Below are 25,132 nucleotides of genomic sequence, written 5' to 3' on the forward strand. Positions count from 1 at the left end.
TCTATGCTCCACTGTCATTGGCTTGAAACCTGGGAACCTGGTTTTCATTTGTACCGCCCCACAGGTGTGCCGCCTGGAGTGCTGGTCACCGCCCCCAGGGGGCTCTGTCCTTCCCTTTTCTGTGAGCAGTCTCCGCCCCCCCCCCGCCCCTCCCCGCCCCCCCCCACAGCTGGGTTGGGGGGCTGGGGGGCGCTGGAAGGTGGGTGCTCTGGAGCGGTCCCCGCCCCCCAGAGACCCCTTCTGAGGAGCCTGGAGCGGGCAGCCGTCACTCCTGCTCCCGTAAACCCTTTAGAGGAAGGGAGGAAATACCCATGACTCAGCCGCCCCGCCGCCCCTCTCCAGGCCGACCCTCCAGCACCCACAGCGCCTAGGGCCGAGCCCCATGCGGCTGTGCAGGCGATGGGAGTCCTCTGCCCAGACGCCAGGAGGACCCAGGGAGGAGGACAGGCCCCCTCGGGGTGCTGTTCCAGCCCTTGCCACGTGTTCCCCAATCTAACGAAAGTGGTATTGTCCCCATGTCACAGAAGAGAAAGCCGGCTCGGAGCACCTGCTCTCCGGGTAGGCCCGGCCCAGGTGGGCGAGCGAAGGTTCCCGCCAGGCGCGGCCCGCAGGAGGGTGGGGGGTGAGGGGCAGGTGGGAGACAAGGCCGGCCGGGCAGGGCCATCGGACGGTGTCCCCAGGAAGGGTCCCCAAGGCGCAGGGCGTCCGCCGCGAGCCCTCGAGCGGCGGGACTAGCCGCCGGAGCGCCGGGAGGGTGGGCGTCCTGGGCCGGCTCCGTCCCCGGGTGCTTCCCGGGGCTCCGGGCCGTGAGTCACCGCGGGCAGGGCCGGCCGCAGCGCATTCCTCCGCGGGGCCGGCGTCCGGGGCGGGGTTGGCGGGGCGGGGGGCGAGACCACAAGTCACCCCACGGGGCCGGGGGGCCGGGGCGGCGGGGGAACGGGAGGGGCGCGGGCGGCCGGCACCGGCGAGCTGACGGCCCCCGGCGGTCCTGGACGGCAGGGGCGTGGCCTCTGGTGGGGCGGGGCCCCGGTGGGGGCGGGGCCCTGGGGGCGGGGCCGGGGCCCGAGGGGGCGGGGCCGGGCGCAGGCGGGGCCGCCTTAAAGCGTCGCCGGGCCGGCCGGGGCGCATCGCCAGCGCCGCCGCCGCCGCCATGAGGACGCCCGGCGAGGTGCTGCGCGAGGGCGAGCTGGAGAAGCGCAGCGACAGCCTGTTCCAGCTGTGGAAGAAGAAGCGCGGCGTGCTCACCCCCGACCGCCTGCGCCTGTTCCCCGCCGGGCCGGGCGCGCGCGCCAAGGAGCTGCGCTTCCACTCCATCCTCAAGGTGGACTGCGTGGAGCGCACCGGCAAGTACGTCTACTTCACCATCGTCACCACCGACCGCAAGGAGATCGACTTCCGCTGCGCGGGCGAGAGCTGCTGGAACGCGGCCATCACGCTGGCGCTCATCGACTTCCAGAACCGCCGCGCCCTGCAGGACTTCCGCAGCCGCCAGGAGCGCGCCGCGCCCGCCGCGCCCCCCGAGTCCCGGCCGGCCCGCGCGCCCTGAGCGCCGCCGCCGCCGCCGCGGTGAGTGCGGGGACGCCGTCCGGGGGGGCGCCGCGCCGTCGAGGGGTCCCTGGGGCGCGCGGGCCGGGGCTGTCGCTCGCTCCTCCCGCGTCTGGGGCCTGGGACGGGGTGGGGGGGGGAAGAAGGGGGACCCACAGGCCGGACGCCGAGCCGCCAGCTCCCTAACCCTCCTCCTTCCCCCCTACAGGAGCCACTCACTCGACGACGAGTCGGGGGCCGCCCTCCCGCCGCCCACAGTGAGGACAGAGGCCGAGAGCCATGTCCCTGTCCCACAGAGAAGGACCTTCCCGTGCGGAGCCGCCGAGCCTCGGCCCGCTGAGCGGGCGCGTTAAATTATCAGACTATCTATGTATTTATTTTGATGGTTATTCGTCGTGGAACCGTCTGTCTTCATATGTAGTGTTTGCATCAGTATGTTCATTCCAAATAAACCAGCTGACCCGTTCCCTTTTCTACCAGCCGCTGTGGTGCCGTGTGACCTTACTGCGGGAGGGTTGGCGGCCCTTTCGGTGGGGGTGGGGGTGGGGGTGGGGAGAGCTGCCACCCTGGCGTCGGAAGGGCCGGGAAGCCAGGGCACTTTGAATGAACGCAGTGTCATCCGCTGGGCCGGTCCACAAGCAGCCTCTCCAGAGGCTGGGAAGTGCCCTGAGGTTTGGCCCTGGCTGACTTCTGCTCCTGGGCGTGTGTCCGGAAGGACGGGGCCTGGTTTCGCTCAGGGAGGTCACTCCCAAACTGCCCCGCTGAGGTCAGGGCACCCCCTGCACCTGAGCTGCCCCTGCTCGCAGCGGGTGCCGGCCCCACCTGCCCCCCACCGCCCACATGCCACCTGTGCCCCCAGCCCCCCGTTAGGGAGCCCTCAGCCCTCCGGCCGCGCGCGCCCTGTGCTCCCCTTGACCCCAGCCCTGCTGGGGCCCGGGCAGCTCCCTGCAGCCCCCACTAGGCCCCGCTGGCCCGCACCCACGGTGCTGGAGCGGGGAGGCGGCGGGGCCTTCGGGCAAGTGGGGGGAGGCCGGGGCCTCGTACTCCTGATGGTTGGCAGCTGGCGAGCCCTCCCTGTCCGGCCGGGTCCCCGTCCTCCGGAAGTCAGGCCGGCCGCCACCGTCAGTCCAGCACCGCCCGATGGGAGGACACCGGAGGCGCGTTCCCGCGCGGAAAGGTGCGCTGGCAGTGACCAAGCCGGAGCGAGGAGGGGGACCCTGATCTCCGGCCGCTGAGGGGGCCTGCATTTCGGGGACCCTTCTGGCTGGAAGGGCGATGCCACGTGGGGGAGGCAGCGGCGTCGGGAGCGAACGACCAAACATCGGGCCCTGATGTCTGTCCCTCACACCCTCACACGGGACCGGGGGAGCCTCCGCGCCGGGTCCCAGGGCTCAGACTGGGGAGGGGCTGTCCCTTTGCTGCGAAGCCCAAGGAAACCATTTCCTGCAAGGAATTTTCTCCCGAAGGGAACAGCACTCCTTACAAAGTCCCTGAGCCAGTGGGGGACTGCACTGGCCCCCGACGGACCCCTGTCCTGCCCCTCCCTGGAGACCTGCCCAGACCCTCATTGGGACAAAGGGTGAAAGTCAAGGTGAGACCCCTCCCCCCCCATCCCCAGTGAGGTTCACAAGCAAGCTGGTCTGGTCTGAGCTCTCGGGCCGGAGGGTGGACGGACCTCTGCTCTCTGAGGCCCTGCTGGTTGGACCATGGAATTCTGGGGTTGGGGGGCCTGAGTTGTGAACTAGCTTCGTTTACAGGCAGCCCGTGGAGAGGTGGGGAGTGGCCTTCATGGTCTCAGGGTCACCTGCCGACCCCACTGGCATTGTTGTGTCCACACTGGTCACGCTGGCCCCCCTGTGCCCCGGTGCCTTTCTCCCTACAGCTGGGTTGAGGGGTGGGGAGGGGGTGGGGCTCTCCGGGCCTGGGTCCGCTGGCGGGCCATTTCCCCGGGCCTCTCTGCAAGCCTCAAACTCCTCATCTTTGAAAACAACCTGTTTCCATTCACGTGAGGTGACTGACAAGGGCAAGCAAGCAGGCAGCGCGCTCGGCCCCGAGGCCAAGCCGGTGGAGGACTGGGGGCGGGTGGACAGCTCCGGTCTCGGGGGGTTTGAGCAGAGCTGTCTGGGTGGCAACAGGGGGGCCTCCTAGCTGGGGACCGACTCCTCCTGGGACGGACTCCGGGGGGGGAGGGCCTGCTGCACAAGGACAACTTGGGTGATCAGGCTCTCTCCAGAGCCCTGGGGCCCGGCTGCACGCCCCTCTCCCAGGAAGCTCTCCAGCATCTGACCCTCTGTCCCTCCATGGCTCACCCCCAGGTCCCCTGTTTAACCCATGGGAATTTGCAGGACTCAGGCTCGAAGAGTTTATTGCCAGTCTGTGCCCTGGGGCCACTGGTCACCGGACTCAGTCCTTCTTCCGGGGCACAGGCTGTCTCCAGAGCACGAGGAGGACAAGGAGGTTGATGGCAAACTGCACGTGGCCGAAGACGGGGACCCCAAAGCTGCGGTACAGGAGGCCGCCCAGGGTGGGCCCCAGGGTCTGAGTCAACGGCTGCACGGTGGCACAGAGGCCCAGCATGGTCCCTGAGGGGTGGGGGTGGGCGACAAGTCAGGCTGCCCTGGCCACCCGCTTCCCGGACGCAGCCCAGGTCTCCCGTGTTCACCGCCCCCAACCCTGTCCGCTCTCTGCTCCCCCAGCTCCCTCCACCCAGACTGCGCTTTTCGGACCACCCAGCCACTCAGAGGCCACACGGGTGCCTGCACCCTGCCCCAGAAAGTTCCCAAGCCCAGGAGGAGCCCCGGAGTGGAGCCACAGGTCACGGGCCAGGCCCCGCCCTCTCAGGCTGGTTGAGCCTGGAGAGAGCCTCCCTGACGTGGGGACGGCGGGCTTGGGGGAAGATCCTCCTGAGCCACAGAGTGAAGGCTGGGGCTGGGGTGCAAGGCAGGCTCCCCACAGCCTCCACCAGCCTCTTAGGACTGGAGGATGCCCTCCGCAGGACAGGGGCGGGGTCCTGGGGGCCCTCGCGGGGCGGCCCGCCCGCCTCTCTGCACCCACGTCCTCCCCGGGCTCACCTGGCCGCCTCTGCCCCCAGCTACCTGACTCCCCTGTCACTAGGCCCCTCCGGGCAGCCGTGTCCCGTGTGTGCGTGCGTGTATTGTCAAGACATGTGCCCAGAGGGTCCCCAGCTCCAGGGGCTCAGGGCCCCGCTCCGAGAGCCCGCCGGGTGAGCTGGGAGCGGCCTGGTCCGGCCCCGCCTGGGCCCAGGGCCCGGCGTGGGGGAAATTTAAGAGCGGCTTCTCCCATCGCCCACACGCCCTGCAGACACCGGGAGCAATTACCGCCCCCTCTGTGGTCTCCGGTTCCCAGGCTGGCTCTGGGAACCAGCTCCCCGTCCCTCTGAGCCTAGGGGCGGGGCCTCAGGTGCGGCCCCGCCCCCCTCCCTGCCGGGCCCTGCCCCCATCTCTCCACGCTTCGTTCCCCGGCGTCCTCCTGGCCTCTCCTGGGGGCCGGTCCAGCGCTCCAGGAAGCCCTCCGGGCCCTGCCTGGCCTCCCCGGACCAGAAGCAGCCCTGAGATGCGACCTTGCAACCATCGGCCATCGGGTTCCCATCTCGGCCTCTAGAGCTCAGCCTGCCCCTCCCCCCTTGGCAGACAGGCGGCTAGAGCTGGAGCGAGGGGTGGAGGGGTGGCCGGTCGAGTGGGCTCTCTAGCCTGCTGGGATGTTCTTCAACTCCAACCAGCCACAGGAGCCCGTGGGGCCACCTGCACCATTGCCCCCGGGGGCAGGGCAGGGGCAGGGAGCTGAGTCTGGACAAGAGGCTTGTAGGCCTCTGGAAAGAACGCTGGGCACAGAGTGAGGGCTGGGGGATCCCCTGTCTGGGGACACCCGTGTCCTACGGGAGGGGGGGCGCTGGGGGCTTTCTGGGTTTAACCGGCTGCGTGCCTTCCCCCACTCAGGGAGCACATGCACCCCCGACCCATCCCGTGCTGGAGGGGGGACCCCGCCTCCCGGCCTGGCAGCCCCCTGTGCTGACCACGCTTGGCCCCACCTGGCTGTCTTCCTAACTGGCCTCTTCAGGAGCCTTTCAGTTCCAACCCCCTCCACACCTCGCCGAGCCGGGTCCTGGCCTGGAATGTTCCAATCTTCCCCTTCCTCTTTTATAGGGAAATCCTGCCCCTGCTTCAGAGCTCAGCCAGACAGCAGCTCCGAGAAGCCCCCTTTCCACCCCCCAGGCCCAGCCCAGCCTGGTGGCGGCCAGAATTCTCACCTGAGCCATCTTGCAGCCCACCCCCTCCCGCCACTTGGACCCCGGGCCACCCACCCCACTCAGTACTCACTGGGCCTGGGCAGACCCAGCCTGAAATTGGGGAGGGGGGAGCTGCTCCATCCGAAACTGCCCAGAGAGCTTCCCAGAGAGGAGGCCCCGGGGGTCCCCTGCCCCTCACTGGCTCACCCGTGTCTGCGGCTGACACGGCCTTGGTCAGCATGCTGTCGGTGACCACGTTGAGGGCACACAGGCTGAAGACCAGGCCAGGCATCAGGAGGCAGAAGTGGAGGACGTCGGACATCAGTGCCTGGCATGGGACAGGGAGGCCACGGGATTGGGGGGGCCACACAGGACCGGGGTGGAAGGGCCCATCCCCGGAGCCCCATAGAGCCGGCCCCGGGGGGAGGGGGCCCTGGGGCTCACATGCAGCCTGGGATGTGCAGACGGCTGGGGTGATGGGCCGGGGACCCCGCTGTCAGTGGGGTGCGGCCCCGAGGAAAGTGCTCACCATGGCCAGTCCCACCAGGACGAAGCCCAGCACGCTGGCCCGGAGCAGCGCCCTCTCCGAGAAGCGACGGCTGAGCCGCCCGATGACCAGGCCCTGAATGACCTGGGGAGACAGAGCGAGAGGCCGGCTGGGAGGGGTCTGGCCGGGGGCGGCCCCCCACACCTGGGGACCCCCTCCCAGCCTTAGCAGCCACCCGGCCGGAGGAGAAGGGCGGGTCCCGAAGCGGCCAGGTCCTCGGGAGGCGGGGTGGCCTGGGCACTGCACGTCGGCACCCATACACCCGGACAGTCATCTCCAAAACGAATCCCGTGTCCTTTATTTCCAGCGTGATGAACACATTTTCATCAAGCGAAGGCCGACTAACTGCTCACAGGCGGCTTCGGGGGAGGGCAACGGCTTCCTCTGCGTGGACCCTCTCCACAGCCCCCACCCCAGTCTGAGTAAATCCAGGTCCTTCCTGGCCCTGCGGACCCCCCGACACGTCGTCCGAGCCCAGTCTGCTGCCTCAGCCAGCTCAGCAGCTGGCGTGCTCCCCACCCCAGGGCCTTTGCACTTGCAGCCCCTCCCGACCCCCACCCCCCCAACCGACTGTCCCATCTAAAATTGCACCTCTGCTCTTCTGAGGACCCTTATTCTCCTCTGACAGCTCATCACGCCTGCTACATGAGATGAGGGTGGTCGGGGGCTTATCTCTGTCTCCCCCCAGCCCTGTACGATGGACGCTTCCCACCACTGTGGTGGCACCGTGCCTGGGGTGGACGCGAGGGCCACGTGGGGGCTCTCGCAGGACGGCCTGCGACAGACGGGGGTCTGCAAGTCCGCTGGGGTGGTGACGCCATCCCTCAGGACCATCTGGGCTGCCACTCCCCCCCCCCGCCCCCAACCCCGACGCCCCCCACGGGGAGGGGGATGCCGTGGTCCCCTTGGGGTCAGGCTGCAGCCGACACACTTCGGGGTGGGGCAGGAAATGGTTTGCGGAGGGAGGCAGCAGGTGGGAGCCCAGCTGTAGGGGAGCCCAGGCTGCCTCTTGAGACCCTCGGTGACCGGCCCTACCCCGTGGGGCTGGGGGCTGGGAGGTGACTGGCAGAGGGGGCCTCAGGCCTCTCCCTGTAGACACAAAACCCCACCCTCTGCCCGCAGAGGTTCCAGACGCAGCTGGGGCCTCAGCTGCCCCCGGGGGTCGCCCGCCATCCTTAGGGGTGCTGGAGCCCCAGGCCCGTCTCGGGCGGGTCACCATCGGGCACCTTGCCCCGGGCCAGCCCGGAACTACCCGCGTCTGTCCCTGAGGATCTTAGGGGGTCTCTTGGCTTTCGCAGAGGTACAGGCCTGGTCTCCTGGGTCTGGGAGTCTCCAGGGCAGGGCCCAGGCGGGCTGGAGTGGCCATTTAGAACCCGTGGCCCCCAGCTCTGGAGAATTATCATTGTTTTCAGTCTGTGGCCCACCAGCCGGGCGGCAGCAGCCCTGAGGCCTTCCTGCCCTTGTGGCTATTTTCGCACTGGGGGTGAGACCCATCCTGGGCCCAGAGGCGTGGGGAGCAGATGCCCAGGAGGAGCTGGGAATGTCACACGCTTCCCTCCCCTTCAGACGGTCCCAGAATAGCCCCTCCCGCACTCCGGCTGTCGCCACCTGTCCCTGCGCCCCGGGCCCTGGTGCAGATGCCCCGGAGGAGCTGGGGCCTGGGAGACGGGCCGCCCCGTACCACCGGAAGGCGGCTGCCCATCTCAGGGCGCCTCGCAAGGACCGAGTGACCGTCACTTGGGTGGGGCTTCCTCCTCTTCTAAGAGCTTTGCCGGGTTAGCTCACCTCATCTGCCCAGCCACCCCACAAGGGTCACTCGCTTGATGGGCAAGGAGACCGGGGCTCCAAGGGCCCGAGGAACTTGCCCGCATCTTGTCACGTGCCCTACCACCGGCTCTCTCCCGCCCTGTCCTTCTGCTGGGGGGCGCCCGGCTGCACACTCGGAGGACCGTGCACCCTCGCGTGCTTCCAGACAGGAGGCCAGGGGCTCGCCGGCCTCCTCTGGGTACCAGCCCCCTCCCTCCCCTCTCCGGGGCAGACGAGTGTGCAAACCGGGCGCAGGCCCGTTGGTGGCTGCCTCGGGCAGGGAGGGGAGGGCACACTCCCCCGGGGACAGGAGGGCAGCCGGAAGCTAACGGTACAGAACAGCGATGGCAGGCGCTCAGGGCAGCGCCCTGCAAGGCCCGTTGCGTCTGAGACGCGCCCCGCGTGCCCAGCACCCACTCACCATCTGGAGAAGCCCGAAGAAGGACATGAGGTAGCCGGCCTGGGCAGCATCCAGCTGGAAGAAGTCCATGGAGACGATGGGGAACATGACCATGAAGAGCCCTGCGAGGGGGGTTCAGGGAGGGCGGGTGACTGTGGGGCCCTGGCGGCCTTCCCTGCGATTTGGTGGCTCTCTGGCACGGGAAGCGGGGCCCCAGGGACAGATGTAGCCCGTGCGCAGGAAGGTGCCGGAAGCTACCCCGTGGCTGGGCGGGAGCCCAGGGCATCCTGTGCGAAGGCGGTCGGGAGGTGGGGGGCCCGAGGCTGACCGTGTGAGAAGATTTGACCCCGGACCCACTGGTGGCCCCCGAAGGCCCCTTCGACTGAAGTCGGACCGGAGTCTCCAGGCGCTGGCCCAGCCAGGCGGTCCCCTGACTCAGCCTTCAACCCCGCTGCCCCGACCCCGAGATTTGCAGCACAGTTTTGCAAGAAGCCCCTGCGGGTGAGGGATTAGCCCTGGAGCACCAGCACGAAGCCTCGCTAATTTGTTCTCTGCGCTGCCCCCAAGGAGAGGACCCCGGATGGGGGCTGGAGGTGGGTGCTGGGCACCCCTGAGGGTTTGTCTCAGACGCACCGCCTCCCCTGCTCTCGGACGGATCCCGGGGGGCTTGCCAAGCACAGGGCACTTCGGACTGTGCGTGAGGGGGGCCCTGCGGGGCTGCAGGGAATGGGGCACCGCTTTCCCCTCCTCCCTCCCTTCCTCCCTCCCTCCACTCGGGCCGTCCCTTCTCCAGGACATGTGTGAAGGGGAAAGCGTGCGGCCCAGGATACAGGGCAGAGAAGGGGGACGCCCTGACCGCAGGCCCCCTCCCCACGGCCCCGAGCTCTCAGCTGCACCAGGTCTGGGACTCACCGAAGGGGAGGCTGGACGCCACCTTGATGAGGAACACGGGCAGGACCCCCGACTGCAGCAGCAGGCGGGTGATGGCCTTCAGGTCAAACACGTTGGCCTGGGGTCCACCTGGGGGGACCCGGAGAGGCTGGGCAGGCCTCAGCCCATTTCCGCCTCGCTGACCTGGTCTCGGCCAGGCTGCAGGGTCCGGGAAAGCACCCCGCCCCCATGCCGGCACCTGCTCTCAGCAGATACTCCTCCCTCTGGCCGTGGCACCTGCTCGTGGGCTCGGGAGCCCACAGGTCCCAGCACCCCCCTTCGCTGGCCCCTTTGGGGGCACCGGGCAGCTCGTCACGCTCCTAGGGCTGAGCCCTCCGCCCCCACTGACCCTGGAGCCCCCGAATTCTGGGAGGCGCTCCGGAAACACAGTGCCTCTGCTGTCGGGCGACCTGGCCTGGCCCTAGCTCCCCCAGCCCATGTGACCCAGGCAGTGGCTCGTGGGCACCATGGCACCTGGCGATTTGGGACTCAGGATCCTGGCTAACCCTGCCCCGTGGTCCTTCCCGTCCTCCCCGGGCCTCCCCTACATCTCTCCTGCCTCCAGCCTCAGCCTCTCTGATGCCCCCCCATCCCCCCCCCCCCCCCCCCCCCGCCAGCAGACAGGAAGCCACTGTCGTGCATCTTGGCCTTGGCCGACTCTCCCTGCAGGGAGGCCCGGGGTGCTGGCTGGGGAGGCGGAGGGCTCAGGCCTCATACCCGCCCGGCGTCCAGGTACCGCGTCCCTGAGGGGGCCGGCCTGGCGGGGCGTCCCAGGCGGGGCTTACCTGCGGGGACCGCCCGGTCGTGGGCACTGGCCCCTTTCGTGCTAACGGGGATAAAGGTGAAGCTGAGGACGGCTCCCACGAGGTTGGCCACCAGAGCCACAGTCGCGGGGCACTGCATCCTGGGGGCGACAGTAGCGGTCACACAGGACGTGGGTCCCAGGCTGTGGGCACCACACGCGGCCCCTACCGGCCCCTTCAGCCACAATGAGGTCTCAGCAGCTGAGAACCGCTCAACCCCCCCCCAGCCATGTCCCCACGGCCTGTGACCTGGAGAGAGGGGACGGGACCCTCAGGGCACATTCATTAGGTGACAGAATGAAGGGGCCGACGAAGCTGTCACCGTGTCCGACGGTCACACTGCAGCGGCAGCTTTCGGCAGCCACAGCACGTGGGCCCCGGTCCCCGAGCGCGAGCCCGGGAAGTGAGCCCCGGCGGGCTGGGTGGGGGTTCTCCCAGGAGGTGTCGAGGGGTGGGAAGACCCCCAGGGGCCGACCCGGTGCACCTGCTGCGCCCAGCCGGGGCAGGGGCGTTGGACACCTGGGGGCCCGCGCCTCAGCCCCGGGAGGTGTCTGGACGGGGATCTCCCTGCACAGCCCTGGACGGAGGAGCAAACGGGTTCCCAGAGGAAGGGCCCTGCCTCCCTCTGCGGGGACTGGACGGGCCTCCCGGGGTGGGGGACGGCTCGACTGGCCCTGTAGGTGACGCTTCTCTGTCCCTGGGGGCTGATGGGGAGACACACGCCAGGCGGCACTGGGGCCGGGGCGCCAGGAGGGGGTGCCGGCGACCCCGAGGTGCAGGGGCGGGCCGGGGCTCGGGTCTGCATCTCAGCTCCACCTGCACGAAGACCACGGGACCCCGCGCGGCCTCCTCCGTGTCGTGGAGACCGGCACGCCTCCTTCCCTTCCCTCCTGGGGAGCGCTCCTGTTCCCCCTCGACCTGGGGGGCGGGACATTCCGGGCTGGGGGAGGGGCTTTGGGCACCACCCTCAGGATGCCCTCCCTCTTGCCCGCCGGCACCGAGGACCCGGACTCGGGAGGGCCCCTCAGCTTCCGAGAAAACCCTTCCGGGCTGTGGGTCATCAGGTGGAAACTCAGGCCCTGACCCCTCCGGTGACCCCACGTCACCTGACAACGCTGGCCCCGGGGCCAGCCCTCGTGACCGTCCCCGTTTCCTCCTGCGGGCCAACCGCCACCTCCCGGGGTGGGGGACGGAGGGAGGAACACGGGGAGCCTCTTACTGAGCCAGGCTGCTCGGCCCTTCTAGGCTGGTGCCTGGCCAGAGAGCCCCTCCCCTCAGCGGCAGCGGGGGCTCCTATGCACCCTGCAGGAGCCCTTCTCCGTGCGCCCCGGCAGTCCTCCCCAGGGGGCACTCTGTCCTCTGAGAGGGGCTGGCTCCTTCAGACACACGGTGTCTGGCCCTGAGGACCACTGAGCCTGGGCGGGACCCCGAGCCAAGACCGTGGAACAGGTGAGAGCCGTTCACCCGCGCGCAGCCCTGACGCCTACCTGAGCGGAGCTCCCGCTCAGGGCCGCACAGCATGGGACGAGAGGGGGGTGGGTGTCCCCTGCCTCTCCGAGCGAGGCCAGCCACAAGCTGAGTGCCCCCGCCCCGCCCCCCACGGCTGCACGTGCACACACGCAGACGAGCAAGGCACACACACACACACACACACACGCACACAGGGGTGCACACACACAGGGCTCCTGTGGGCAACCACAGCCAGGAGAGGCCCTGTTCCCCGTGGGGTCAGCGAGGCGTGGGGGCGGGGCCGCCCCGTGTCCCCGGCTGGGACTTGCCCAGGGGCACACAGTTGGTCCAGCCTGCACATGCTGCGGACCCCCCCCCCCCAATGGCCCATGTCAGGGCCCCCGGCCGACTCCCACTGCCGGGGATGGTGGGCGCTCGGGCTTTCTGGGCACCAAGCTTCCAAATGAACAGGCATTCCCACGGACTGACGCCCCGGGGAGGGACGAGGCCAGCACGGACCAAAGCCCCCTCCTCCGCTGGCAGGAACTGATCTGTGACGTGGGCAGGGACACCCCGGGCCTGGTGGCTGTCCCCAGAGAGAAGGGCCCTTTCTTCAGGACCCGCATGTCACTGCGCGGGGCCTGGGGGGCAGGGACAGAGCCTGCTTTCTTTGCCAGATGCCCCGGAAATTCGTGGGAGCAGAGGCGGCCACTTAGGTGGCTATTCTGGGAGGCTGGTGACAAGTGTGGGCTGGGTGGCAAGGAGCCAGGCCCCTTCTTGTGGGCTCTCTCCCCCCTCCCCCCCCCCCCCGGCGTGCTAGCTGGTAAACCGAAGGAAACACAAGGACTCTGGAGGCCCCGGAGGGAGTCGAGGGGCCACAGCTTCCCAGGGGACGTCGGAGGGAGGGAGTGTCCTTCCTCCACCCACCCCTGCCACAGGCCCCCTTCCAGCTCCCCCAGGACAAAATGCCGGAAAGACCTCATGCCTCTGCGTGGAGGGACTTCTCAGCCCTTTCTGGCCTTGTGCCCCCACCGGGTAGGCGGGCGGGCACTGCTCTGCCCTCCCGGACGAGACTCGACGCCCCTCCCCAGGGACCTTCGGGTCAGTGCGCCCCTGAGCACGAGGCAGAATCAGCTCCCTTGCTGGGGGCCTCCTGCTTCCTTTGTGCAGGATCACGAGGGACGTCTGCGAGCCGTGGTTGTTGGCTCATTGGACGGACGGGAGGCTGGAGGGATGAAGGCCGGGAAAGGACTCTGGGCAGGACTCTGGGCACCAGTCTTTTGTCCCTTTGCCCTTCCCGGTGGCGACCTTGCTGGGTGACTTCCTTTTCTCAGATGCAAATGAGGGCCACCCTCCCCGGGGACACCCTGTCCCCATCCCCCACGGGCGGCACGGGTCCCCGGGGGCTGCCTGGCCGTCCTGGAGCCCAGCCCACCGGCCTCCGTTCGTCACGGCTGGTTGCCCACGCTGGTCAAACCGTGCAGGCTGCAAACGCCACCTCTCACCTCTAACTCGAGGGCCTGGAGTTTGCCAAGCCGACAGAATCAGGAGGGCGGTGAGCTGGGCCATTGGCCCACCCTATGTGGACTGGCCACAGGGTGACGGTACTCGGGAAGCCTGGGCCACCCTCCCTCCTGCTCTGTGGCTCCCCTGGCCCAGGGGACGCAGGGCCTCCTGGGTGGCACCCCCCTCTCCTATCCAACCCGGACGGCAGGCTGGGGTCAGCTGGGACCCAGCCTCGTGACGCTTGGCTGTGAGGGTCTCCAGAGAGTCACTGGACGTCCAGCCTGGGGCTTGGGGTGAAGTCCCCCTGCCGTGCCCCATCCACATCCCTTGATACTGTGGCAAGAACAATGTCTGAAAATGGGAGTCTTTGTGGGGCCACTCCCAATTCAGCCTCCCTCTGGCTTCTGGGTCCCAGAAAAAAGGCCTAAAAGCCTTGTCTGGCCTAACACTTTGCAGCCCTCTGTGTTCCCAGAGCACCTGATCCCTCCAGTCCCACCCACACAGGCCTCCGAACAAGCCCCAGGCCTTTTCCTGCCCCAGGGCCTTTGCACAGGCTCCCCCTCTGCCTGGAACACTGTCTGTGCCAGCCCCACCTTCAGTAGCTGCCTTCTCTCTCACTTCTCGGGTCTAAGCTGAGCTCGCTCTTGGCCAGGTGGGCCATGTGCTGTGTGTACTTCCCGCTGCCCGGAAAACCCAGGGTCTCTGGGTCAGGTCTCTGTGTCCCCCTGCGGTGGGGAGGCCGCACACCGGGCTGGCCCCGCACGGCCTCAATGAGCCATCGTGAGCACTGAGTGGGGCAGGCCGCCTGGCTGACCCATGAGTCACTCCTGTCCCAGTGTGTTTACTCATTAACTTCCAGGGGAAGCGGCCGTGTCACCCGGGCAGAAACCCTCTGTCAGCAGGATGAGGGCTTCCTATTCCCCGGCCAGAACAAAGGCTGAGACGGAGTCCCCAGTCTTCAGGGCTGCAGATAAGGAGTATAATAAATCCCCTCGGAGTCGCCGAGCGCCCCCGGGCAAAGCTCGCCCTGGGGCCAGAGTGGGGCCCCTCTCCCGCGTTAGCGCCCAGGAGGGCCGCCAGTGATGGTGACACCATTGGCACCGTGTCAGTTTGCCTGACCCGGCCCCCAGCCAGGCCCAAATCCCCCCCCCCCCCCAGCCGAAAGGAATTGCTACCCTCGGGGGCATCTGTCCAAATCCCGACCCCTTCTGGGGGACGGAGCCCAAGCCTCGCACTCGGCGGGGGAAGCCTGTCCACGCTGACTCCAGCCATCAGGCCTGGGGGCTGGCTCGACGTCCGACGGGGACCCCCGGACCCCCCCACCCCCCCCACCCCCCCCACCCCTCCACCGGGGACCTGACTCAGCTGGGCTCCGCAGGCTGGTGCTGCCACCGCCGAGGCCCAGGGCGCACTTGTGGGAAGGGCATGATAGAGGCCTCCCCAGGCCGTGAGGCGCTGGGCTCAGGGCCATGAGTCACCGCGCGGCCCCCACCTGCTAAGTGACTCAGGGCCTGGGCCCTGGGTAGGAGAGCTCCAGGCTGAGCCGAAACCAGTTCTACTGGTGCCCGCCCCACACCCGCAGGCTGCCAAGGGCACTTCCTCTCCCCTCACCTGCTCCCGGAGGTGGGGGACACGGCTGATGCCTTTTGGGGGAGGGGTCACCGGGGCACGGGAGGCAGGAAGATGGCGGCCAGGGAGCCCTCACAAGGAAGGCGGGATGTGGCCCTCGCCACGGGGCTTCGGGGTCCGGGAGCCCGCCTCCCCCGGGCCTTGGATGGGGAGGCTCGCGCTCTCCGGGGCCTCCGTTTTCCCATCAAAGGATGCATAGGGTTATAAAGCACCTTCGATCTCGGGATGAAAGAAGGCAGGGAATTGAATGGATATTTCCGGAACACGAGGGCAGGGGCGCAGGCAATCTTGGGGGAGGCCCAGGGGAGAGGACAGTGAGTGGTGTCTTCTGGGTCAGCAGCTGGGACGGAAAAAAGGAAGGTGACGAGGAGAGGGGACGTGGGGGGGGGCTGGGGGGGGGACAAGAGGGGGTGTGGGGGGAGGGCTGGGGGGGTGGTCCTAGGCACGGGCACAGTCACAGGCCCCACAGCAAGCGAGGGTGGGCCCATTTCACGGGTGAGAGCACCTGTCAAGGTGACCACGGTAACAGGCGCCTGGCTGTGAGTCCAGGTGGGTGGGGCAGCGTGGGGGCGGGGAGGCTCCTCCCGGCCCCGCCTCTCCCTCTCCCGCACACTCTTCACGCCCTGACGTCCCCCCCCCCCCCACCCCGCCCGGTACACCCTCCCGACCCTCTTCCTTTTCTCCCCGGGAGCGCAGAGGCTCTCCTCCTCTCGCTCCTGGTCTAGCGACTGAGGCTCCCATCACCCCCAGCGGCTCATGTGCAGGCAGAACCCATGGTCACTGCCGCCCCTCGGAGCGCCAAGGGTCCTCCCCTCCTTGACCTGCACACCTTTCGGCTTCCGGATGTTCTCCTGGATCTCCTTCCCTTCTTGCCCTCACTGTACCTCCTCCTTGACCCCGCTTCTAACGTGAAGTGCCAGGTTGGGGCTCGGGGCTTGGGGCTCAACCTGAACCCATTCCTGGGGCTTAAAAACCACCCACCTGAGGACACAGCCCTGCTCTGCTCACTATAGGTCCCCTCACTCAGCTGCCCGATCCATAGCTGCCTGGAGGGCCTAATGGGCACCAGACTCAGCCCAACGGAGACCCAACTGCCACGGGCATGGCGGATGGCTCAGACCTCAGCAAGGTTCATGGCTCCCCCTAAGGCCGGCCCCAGCGTCCAGGCGTGGCCTTAGGTTCACACCTACATCCCAGCCTTCAGCAAATCCGAGGCAGACCCCGCCTCCTGCCCAGATCGGCTCCCTGCCCTCCCTGCTCCCCACTCCATCCACACCGGCCTCCCCGGTCGTCCTGCCGCCCCCCTCACCTCCTGCAGGTGACACCCTGGTGACCACCCGTCTGTCTGGCCCCCGATCGTGCTGTATTACTTCTCACACCAGGCAGTTCACCCCGACACTTTAGAAATACGTATCATTTTCATTTCATCCGAGGACCCGGCCTGTCCTAGCCACCACGGTATCCCAGAACCTGGAATCCCAGGGCACCTAGTAGCTGCTCAATAAATCCCGGTGAGGAAGCAGATGAGAGGAATTCTGCTCCCCCCCCCCCCCCCCGCGCAGCCTCCTGGCTGAGGTGCTCCGTGGAGACAGACATCTGCACCCCAGACTCTGATGAAAATCCTGGGGTGGGGAGCTGGTGGAGCCGGCCACGGGACCCTCCCCTTCCCCCGTCCCTGCGGATCAGCCATCACCCGCTGCATCTACCACTGTTGGGGGCTGTCTGGGGGCACTGGGGGAGCCTGGGGAGACCGATGCCCCCAGAGGCCCAGGGGCCAGCACAGGCTCATCCGAGATCAGAAGGAGGGCTGTCAACAGAGGTGCCTGTGTGTGTTCCTCTGTGTGTGTGTGTGTGACTTCAGAGACCAGCAAGGTTCCTGTCCTGAATAGCGCCCCAGGGCAACTCCCTAAGGCCGGCCCGGGTGGGTCCCCAGCTGGCACAGGGCCTCCCATCCACAGCTGGGCACCCACATTCCAGACCAAAAGCAAAGACTTGAGTCGAAGGAAGGCAAGGAGCAAGGTCCACTCCTATGAAAGAAGCCGATTTTGAGTGGGTGTTGGGGCTGCTGGGGAGAGGGAGGAGGAATGGGGGTGGGGCAGCGGAAGTGAGATTCCCCGCCCACGCCTGGCAGGGCCTGTCCAGGGCTCGGTGTCCCGGGTTCAAGGTTCCTCTCTTCTCCCAGGGGGCACTCCAAGGACTGCTGCTGCAGACCCGCCCACAGGCTGCCCTCGAGTCCTCCTGCCCGAAGCACCCCCATCGCAGGATGCCCGCTGGTCGTCCGGGGACCCCGCCTCCAGGGCCTGCCGTCCAATGTCTTCAGGTCCGGCCTGGTTTTCATGTGACCCGGGCCAGCCGCGTGCGTCCCCCTAGCCTGGGACCTCCTGGTGCCCTCCGTGCTGCCCTGACGCGCACCCTGCGGGACTGCACGGGCTGCGCCACCTGCTTGGGTCGGCTCCCGTCCCTGCCCTGTCCATCCTGCCAGCCCCGCCCACCCGCTCGCCGAGCCCCCTCCGGCCCCGCCCGCTCACTAGCCACGCCCCCTCCAGCCCCGCCCACCGCGTGGATCCCTGCTGACCGTCCCACACCTGACCCAAGACGTTCAACGTGCAGACGGAGAAACCGAGGCCCGGCGAGGTGGTCGGCCTGGGCCCACCCAGTCTCGGCCATCCCGACCAGCACCCGCACCCCGCTTCCTGGCCCGCCCCCCCCCCCCCCCCCCCCGGCCCGGTTCCAGCCTCGGCCACTCACCCGCACGTGGCGCTCAGGGTCCCGCCGAGCAGTGAGCCAAAGATCATGCCGACCCCGAAACACAGGCCGAGGCGGCCCAGGGCCGCGGGCAGCTCCTGGGGCTCAGACAGGTCCGCGATGGTCATCTGCGCGACTGGGTGCGGGGCGGGGACTGAGCCGTGAGGCCCCCTCGCGGAGCCCCGAGCGGCCTAGGCCCGGACCGCGCCCCACCCCGCACCCTGAGGGTGCCCCGCGCAAGGCCGCCTCGTCCACACCCCCCAGGACCTACTCCGCACCTGCACAGGCCACGCCCCCCACCCTCAGCCACGTGCCCCCCAGGCCACGTCCCCATGTCACCCCCCCCCCACCTCGGTCCTGCTCCCTGGCCTAGACTGGTACCCGGAGGAGACCCGCGCCCCCACCTCCCTCAGGTCGTGACCTCAGCCCCACCCCCACCCGCAGTCCTCCCGCAGCCCCAGAGGGCCCCCGCCTGGCCCTACCTGGCATCCCCTGCATGAACGCGACAGGCAAGGGCGTGGCGTAGAGCAAGGCCACGCCGGGCAGGGCCGGGCTGCAGGCGGCCGCCAGGAGCAGGTAGAAGGCAGAGGACGCCAGGAAGGTGAGCGTGAACGCGGCGCGGGCCCCGCGCCGGTCGGCGAACCTGGGGGAACCGAACCTGTGATCCTCACAGATACCTGCCAGCTCTGCCCCTGACGCCCGCCCCCCGGGGCTGCCGAGGAGCTAGGCCGCAGGGGTCTCGTCTCGGAGCCTCAGTGTCGCCGTCCTTCCAGTGGGTCAGCTTCCGGCGACCTGGGGGTGTCTGGCCCAGCAGGGCCCTCCTGCTCCCTCTGAGAACACCTTGCGGGCTCCAAAGGGAGCAAGGTGCGTGTGTGTTGTGCAGAAAGTGTCTCCAGGCTCCTGCCCTGTCTCCACCCGGCCTCTGAGCGGGGCCGCGAAACCCTGGGGAGCCCTGCTCGGTCCTTTACCGCCTCTGGAGCCCCTTTTCTGGACAGTTCCCCCGAAGATCTGACGCCTGCCACGTGGATCTCCACCCCAGGGTTTGCGGGAGGATGATGTCTGCCCTCACGTCCCTGAGCCCGAGGCCCCAGCAGCGCTGAGGCCGGTGGAGGTGTGGGGGTCCAGGGGCGTCGCTGGTGGGACCCCCAGCTCGGCAATGCTGGACGTTTCCAGCCACGACAGCCCTGCCAGGACAGTCCCCTCTTTGGCCACAAACCAGAGTTCGTGGAAGAGGCGGGCAGGGCCCCGGGGAGCAGGGGTCCCCGGCATGAAAGGGGCTATTGTGCCCAGTGTCGGTCTGAGAGGCTGGCACGACCCCACCCCTGACCTCCGAGGGGCAGGCCCGGGTCATCGTTGGGGGGAGGGCCCCCAGACTCCCTGCCCCACGGTACCTGCCCAACACGGGCCCGCCCAGCAGCTGAAGCGCGCCAAAGGTGGTCTGCAGGTGGCCGAAGGCGACGGAGTCCAGGCCCAGCCTCCGGGTCAGGTACTGCAGACACAGGGGGGCCCATGGGAAGGGTCAGGATCTGGATCCAGGGTCCCCGGAGGGTGAGGAGGGGGAGAGGTGGCGGCCACCGGGCTGGGCGGGAGGGAGCTGCTCTGACCAGTCTGCCGTGGGTCTGGGAGGGGCCTGGGGCCTGGGACTCAGCTGCGTCTCCCACAGCGAGGAGACCACGGGGCCTCTGGGGCCAGGCTCTAACAGGCAGCGGCTGGCCCTCCTTCCCCTCTGCGGGGCGCACCTCAAACAGGTGGGGGGGGCCCCCAGCCCCCACCAGTTTAGCCTCGTTCGCTCAAAGCTGCCCTGTGGACTGCAGTATTTTCCCTGAACGACACAGGCCTCCTCTTTGTGGGTTCCAGCCTCTCCTGGCCCCTCTGGAGCCATGCCCACCTGGGGAGGTAAAGGCAGCGACCAGTGTCTCTCCAGAGCCCTGGAGGCGCTCGCCCTCCTGCCTGAGCCTTCCTGCTGCTCTGCGCCTGTCACTCCAGGGAGCCTCGCTGGGTCCCCAGGACAGCTGCTGTCCTGGGACCTCTCTCCTGAACTGCCCCCGGCTCTCCACTCGATGTCCAGAAGCATCTGGAATGCAGCACATCCAGAACGGACTCCCCATGGCCTCCCCCCAGGACCAGCCCCTCTGCTCCCTTGCTGACACCCCCCCCCACCCCGGCAAAGGTTCAGGTCCAAACCCCGGTGTCTTCCCTGAACCCCTCTTTTCTTGCACAGCCACATTCTTTTTTTAAAAAAAATGTTTATTTTTGAGAGAGAGAAAGTGGGGGAGGGGCAGAGAGCGAGGGAGACGGAGAATCCCCAGCAGGCTCCACGCTGTCAGCACAGAGCCTGATGCGGGGCTCGAAATCACGAACCGTTGCACAGCCACATTCAATACATCGGCAGCTCCTGGACTCACCCTTCACAGACCTTGAGGCCCGCGGGCCTTCCCCACGGCCAGCATCCTCCTGGAGTCCTGGCAGCCTCTCTCTCTGGCCTTCCCTCCTTCTCCCCTCCACTCACTCCTCTCTAGCTGCACTGTTCTCACTACTGCCCCAGGGCCTTTGCACTAACTAGCCAGGCTTGCTCTTTGTTTCCTTTAAGCCCGCCTTCTCAGGAAGGCTTTCCTGATCCCAAAGCCGCCACACGTCTGTGGGCAGCCCCAGCACCCCCGCATGCCTCATGATCTTACGCACAGCACAGTCTAAGGATGGTTTAGTCCCTGCCCGCTCTATTCCAAGTTCTGAGAACAGGGTGCACACAGTAGGTGCTCGATGGGCATTTGTTGAACGATACATACAACATCCACGGGAGAGCCGCCCTTGCTCTGTGCCTTTAACTGTTCTCTCGCCGCTCCCTGCACCAACCCTTCCAGGGAGGGACATCGTGACCCATTTCATGATGGGACCTCAAGGCGTCCGCCCCGGCCACCTGGCCGCTAAGGAAGGGAGTCAGGGCTTGGACCGGGCTGTCTGGTAGAAGTGAAATGGGCTTTGGGGCAGGGGTTAGGGTTCGCCACCTGGCTGGGGGCTCCTGCCATGCCCCCAGCGGCCCCCTCCCAGCCAGATCCCCAGGCACAAGTCCGCTCACGGGAATCCCCTGGGGGGCTTTAGTGGCTGTGCCATGGCCCCACCCAGACCAGACAGAGAAGGGGCTCTGGGACGTTTCAAGCCCCCCCCGGGTGCTGCTGCCCTGAGAGGGTGGGAGCCCGGCCAGCCCCACTCGGGTCTGTTGAATGAACAAGCAAGGGTGCAAAGGTGGGATCAATGAAAAGTGGGCGGGCGGGCCCTGAGTGCTGACCATGGCGCTTAACCAACCGCCTGCCCGCTCCAGGCAGCGCTCCAGGCCGGGGGGGTGGGGGCAGCAGAGGAGGTGATGCGTCAAGCCCCGCCCTCTCGGTCCTGGTCGGGGAGACATGCGGCAGGATGTGGGGTGCGGACATCGGGCAGGAAGGCTGGCCAAGCAGGACCTGGACAGAGGGTCCGGGCAGGGGTTGGGAGGGGAGGCTCGCTGCGGAGAAGGCCTGAGCGGAGGCCCGAGCACAGGAATGACGAGAGCCGAGCAGGTGTCCCGGCGGGTGGATCCATAGGGCGATGGGGCCGGAGCCAGGCTGGCCGGGGGGAGGGGCACTGCCACGGGGCAGGGCTGGCTGTGCACCAGGGCACAGGAAGTGCCCACGGGCGGACCGGGAAGCACGGTCCCCGGGTCCCTCAACCTGTTCAGCTCCGTGTGGTGGGTGGCTCGGGCAGCGCCGGCCCCACCCCCGGGGCCCCGCCGTTGCGCGGATGGAAGCCGAGGGGGACAGTGCGGCCGTGCTGGCGGCCAGGCTGCTGAGGGCGGGCACTCACCGGCATGATGGAAAACCGCATGAAGAGGCAGGTGAGCCCCAGGGTCACCAGCGCATAGGTGAGTAGTATGACCCCGGGACGGCCCAGAGCGCCTATCTCCCTGGAGTAGGGGCCCCGGCGCCTGGGGGCTCCGGCTCCCTGCATCCTGGGCAGGTGCGGCGGGAGAGCCTGGACGGATTGGGGCAGGAGGCGGGCACGGTGCGCAGGGGGCAAAAGTCCTGTGGTGCCCGGCGAGGGTGCTGAGTCACGGGGCGGGAGGCGGGCGGCGCTCACCTCTGGGACAGGGCCTGTGGGAGAGGCCAGTGCTGCAGGACCCCCGGGGAGGGCTTCCGGCCGCTTGCTGTGTGACCTTAGGCGCCTCCCCAGCCAGCTCTGGGGCTCTGGGCACACAGCTCCCCGGAACCTAGCCTGAGTCAAGCTGGGGGACCCACGTGCCCCATGCAGGAAGGCACCAGCACCCCCATTTTAAGAGGGAGGCCCCATTTTAGAGGCCCGGATGGGTGCTGACTGCAGTTCAGGTAGGTGCCCCCTGCATGTCTGGGGCTGATGTTTTTGGGTCTCTGTTGTCGGGCGAGGAGCGCCTCAGGCCCACGGTGGACCCCTCACCACTAGGGGCGGCTTCCAGAGGCAGGCTTGACACCCTTCGCCCAGCCCAAGGGGGCTTCTGGGGTGGCCGGAGGGTGGGGCGGGGCACAGAGCAAGGCCTCGTGTACCCTCTAGCCCCCCACTGGCAGAAACTAGACTTTGTAGGGCCAGGGAGGCCTCTACAAAGTGTCACCAAATTAACACCCGACTGTCAGCGGAGCCCCGAGGGTGGCCTTCAGAGCCTGGGGTCCAGGGGTGGGAGTGGGCTGGGTAACAGCAGGAGGAAACCCGGGGCTGGCTCTTCTGGCCCCCCCCCCCTCCTGCTTCGGGGAGGCTGGGGGGTGGAGGCTAGAGGCTCAGAGCCGCGGGTCAGGGGCTGTCAGCCGGCCGCTCACAGGCTCCACACCGCAAGGGGTCCTGGTCAGGGGCGTCCTCTCCGCAGTGAGTTCCGGTGCCTGCCCGGCCCTAGGGCACCGCTCCAGCGGGGTGGGCCCCCCCGGGGAAGCTCCGGCCTGGCCCTTCCAGTGCTGGGCTCGGGCACCTGAGGTCTCCCGGTGACCTGAGGCCCTGGCCTTCCTGGGGTGACCCGGGGCACCCACCCTCCCTGGGGAGCCCCAGCCTCACCTCCACTTACAGGCCCAGGGGCGTAGCAGCCTGCCCCCCGCCCCGCCACTTCCCACACAGCCCCTGCTCTCACTCGGGTGGGGCGGCAGGAACTCTGACTTTTAGAGCAGTCGGGGCATGGGGTGGGCAGAGGGACGGGAGCCAGGGGCTGGAAAGGAGAGGAGGGGAGAGGGGTGGAGGGAGGGAAAGGAGCGCAGGGCTCATTGTCTGGCCTGCCCGCTCCCTGGGGTCTGCACAGAGACCCAGAGGAGGGCCGGGGCCGGGGGCGGGGGGGGGGGGGACAGGAACATTTCTGGAAACGGCTCCTGGGCCCTCCCCCACCTCCCCTGCCGATCAGGGGACGCTGGTCCTCATTTCGCACCTGCGGCGACTGTACCCCCTTGGCCGGGCCGCCAGAGACCCGGATGCAGGTACGCCTGGCTCCAAGCCGTCGGTCTGTGGGGCTCGCAGGGGGGCTTATGGTCCCCAGGATTCCCTGCTGGAATCCTCGGCAGCACACGCACTCGGCCCCGGGGTCAGACACAGCACCCCAGGTAAGGCACCGGGCCAGGACTCTGCTGCTTGTCCCCAGAGCCAGACCATAGGCCCAGATGTGACGTCCCCTCTGCCTGTGTTAACTGTAGCTGAGCAGAGCGGGAAGCCGCCGGGCACCAGGCTCCTGGGCCAGGTCCTCCCGCGCTGCCCGGCGAGGGCTGGGAGGCGGGGACCAAAGTCCGGCTGTTCGGGGCAGAGCCGGGGAGCCCGCGGCCTGAGGTCGGGGCCTTTCAGGGCAGAGGCTAGCGGCTCACCCGCCCCCCCCCCCCCCACACAGTGGGCCTGGGTTTGAGGAAGAGCTCAGTCCAGACAGTGCAAACGGGGGGGGGGGGGCGTGTTTGTATCTGAGGACAGTGTCCCCTGTTCTCGGTCAGGCTCAGGAGTTGTGCTGAGAGCCCCGAGCTGGGGCAGGTGCACCAGCAGGGCTTTTCTGCAAGAAATGCACAGAAAGGCTGGCCTGGGAAGTAGGGGGACACGGTGTCTTGGACTCAACAGCCCTGGGAGGAGGATTGGAGTTCAGGTGGTTCTGTGCTCTGTGGGGGTGGGGGTGGGGGATGGGACTGTCCCCAGGAGGTTCACCTGCCCCTCCAAACCCCAGGGCCTGTGGCTGCTCCCCAGAGACCTGGCCAGGAGCTTGGGCTCCTTCTGGATTCTCTAGGCAGGAATTGTGGGTAAAGAGGCAGGAGAGGGTGGGGTGGGAGTCCCCACTCTGCCCCAGGGCAGGTCGGGGAGGCTGAGGGGACCGAGCAGCACGCGGGGTGGGCAGGAAGGGGCTGGTTACTCACCCCTCCCTTCCTCCTGCTTCTAGCAGGACGTTTGGAGGCTGGGAACTGGTCGGGGCCGAAGGGATCGGGGCTGCCGGAGGATCTGTCGTGAGCTGGCTCAGTGTGGGCGGGGCGCTTCCTGGTCCCGGAGTGTGGGAAAACTGCCCTCTGGGCTGGGTGAGGAGAGAGGAGCACCCGTAACCCTGGAATCCCCGGCCCAGTCGTCCTTCTCCAGAGCAGCCAACCCCCCTCGCTTAGCCACTCAACAAACGCTCTGCACTTCCCCCCGGGACACACTCCGGCCCCAGGGCCAACCCAGCCACCCACCTGCCTCTCCCAGAAGCAGGCTGCAGGGTGAGGCTGATCCAGGCCCACTGGAGGAATCAGGGCTGGGGTTAGGGAGGAGGGCTTCTCGGAGGAGGTGATGCCTCCAAGGAGTCTTAAGGATGAGCGAAGATGGGCCAGGGGCGGGCAGGGCCAGCCAGGCTGAACAGAGGCAGAGGGGTGAGCCAGGCTTGGGGTGTATACTGAGAGCCTGTGTCAGCGTGTGTGGGGCAAGAGTAGATTCTGGAGAGCAAGGGTGAGGCCAGCTCTCGATGGGGGGGGGGGTTCCTGGGGAGCTCCAGAGGGCTGGGCGGGGGAGGCACAGAGTGAGGGGGCCGCGGACTTGGGGTGGGGGCTGGGGAGCTGCTCACCCCCGGGGGGCGGTCCTGATGGACTGGGCGTGGCCGGGGGAGCCCCCGCAGTGAGAGCCCCGGGAGCCGAGAGGGTTTCTCAAGGGAGAATGTGCTGGAACTCTGCGCTCAGGTGGGCGGAGACATGGGTCAGTGTGCGGGTGCAGGAGAGTGTGGTCTGAGGCTGTGGCCCAAGCCGGGGCTTTGACGGGGGCTTCGTCCTGGGCGGATGAGCCCCTTCATGGGTTGAGTGTTTCTTACTCTATTTCCCGAGGGCCCACCTCAAACGTTACCTCTTCAGGGATGCCCACAGGGTTTTGGCCAGTTTAGGACCAAGACTAGGGGGCGGGGTGGGGGGGTCTCCACCGAGGCGCAGCTTTGGGCCTCGACCAGCAGGGCACCCAGAGCTGGGGGCTCAGGGGCCCCTCCCAGCTGGGAGAGGGTGTCGGATGCCGACTCCCACTTGGTGACTTGTTCTTGGAGTCATAGCCTTACAAGGGGCACCCCGGCC

The 25,132-nt window shown here is 68.1% G+C and overlaps 2 protein-coding genes across 3 annotated transcripts; one reads left to right on the plus strand and one right to left on the minus strand.

Moving 5' to 3' along the window:
* Positions 1–1,105: 1,105 nt before the first annotated feature.
* On the plus strand, positions 1,106–2,024 carry PHLDA2 (pleckstrin homology like domain family A member 2). Of its 2 annotated transcripts, none has more exons than XM_023238977.2 (2): positions 1,106–1,566; positions 1,754–2,024. In XM_023238977.2, the coding sequence occupies exon 1, from the start codon at positions 1,151–1,153 to the stop codon at positions 1,544–1,546; it is 396 nt and encodes a 131-aa protein (XP_023094745.1). In that variant the 5' UTR covers positions 1,106–1,150; the 3' UTR covers positions 1,547–1,566; positions 1,754–2,024. The 2 variants fall into 2 exon arrangements, with proteins under 2 accessions (XP_023094745.1, XP_044895644.1); XM_045039709.1 differs by having other exon boundaries at positions 1,106–1,563.
* A 1,869-nt stretch (positions 2,025–3,893) lies between these two features.
* SLC22A18 (solute carrier family 22 member 18) lies at positions 3,894–24,421 on the minus strand. The gene is made up of 11 exons (XM_045039708.1): positions 23,969–24,421; positions 21,441–21,727; positions 18,998–19,095; positions 18,089–18,249; positions 17,610–17,742; positions 10,260–10,378; positions 9,457–9,564; positions 8,566–8,666; positions 6,321–6,422; positions 5,999–6,119; positions 3,894–4,127 (listed from the first exon to the last, which is right to left on the minus strand). The coding sequence occupies exons 2-11, from the start codon at positions 21,582–21,584 to the stop codon at positions 3,949–3,951; spliced, it is 1,266 nt and encodes a 421-aa protein (XP_044895643.1). The 5' UTR covers positions 21,585–21,727; positions 23,969–24,421; the 3' UTR covers positions 3,894–3,948.
* Between the last annotated feature and the right edge of the window lie 711 nt (positions 24,422–25,132).

Source organism: Felis catus, chromosome D1 (genome assembly GCF_018350175.1).
Source record: "Felis catus isolate Fca126 chromosome D1, F.catus_Fca126_mat1.0, whole genome shotgun sequence".
In the NCBI taxonomy this organism is placed as follows: Eukaryota; Metazoa; Chordata; class Mammalia; order Carnivora; family Felidae; genus Felis; species Felis catus.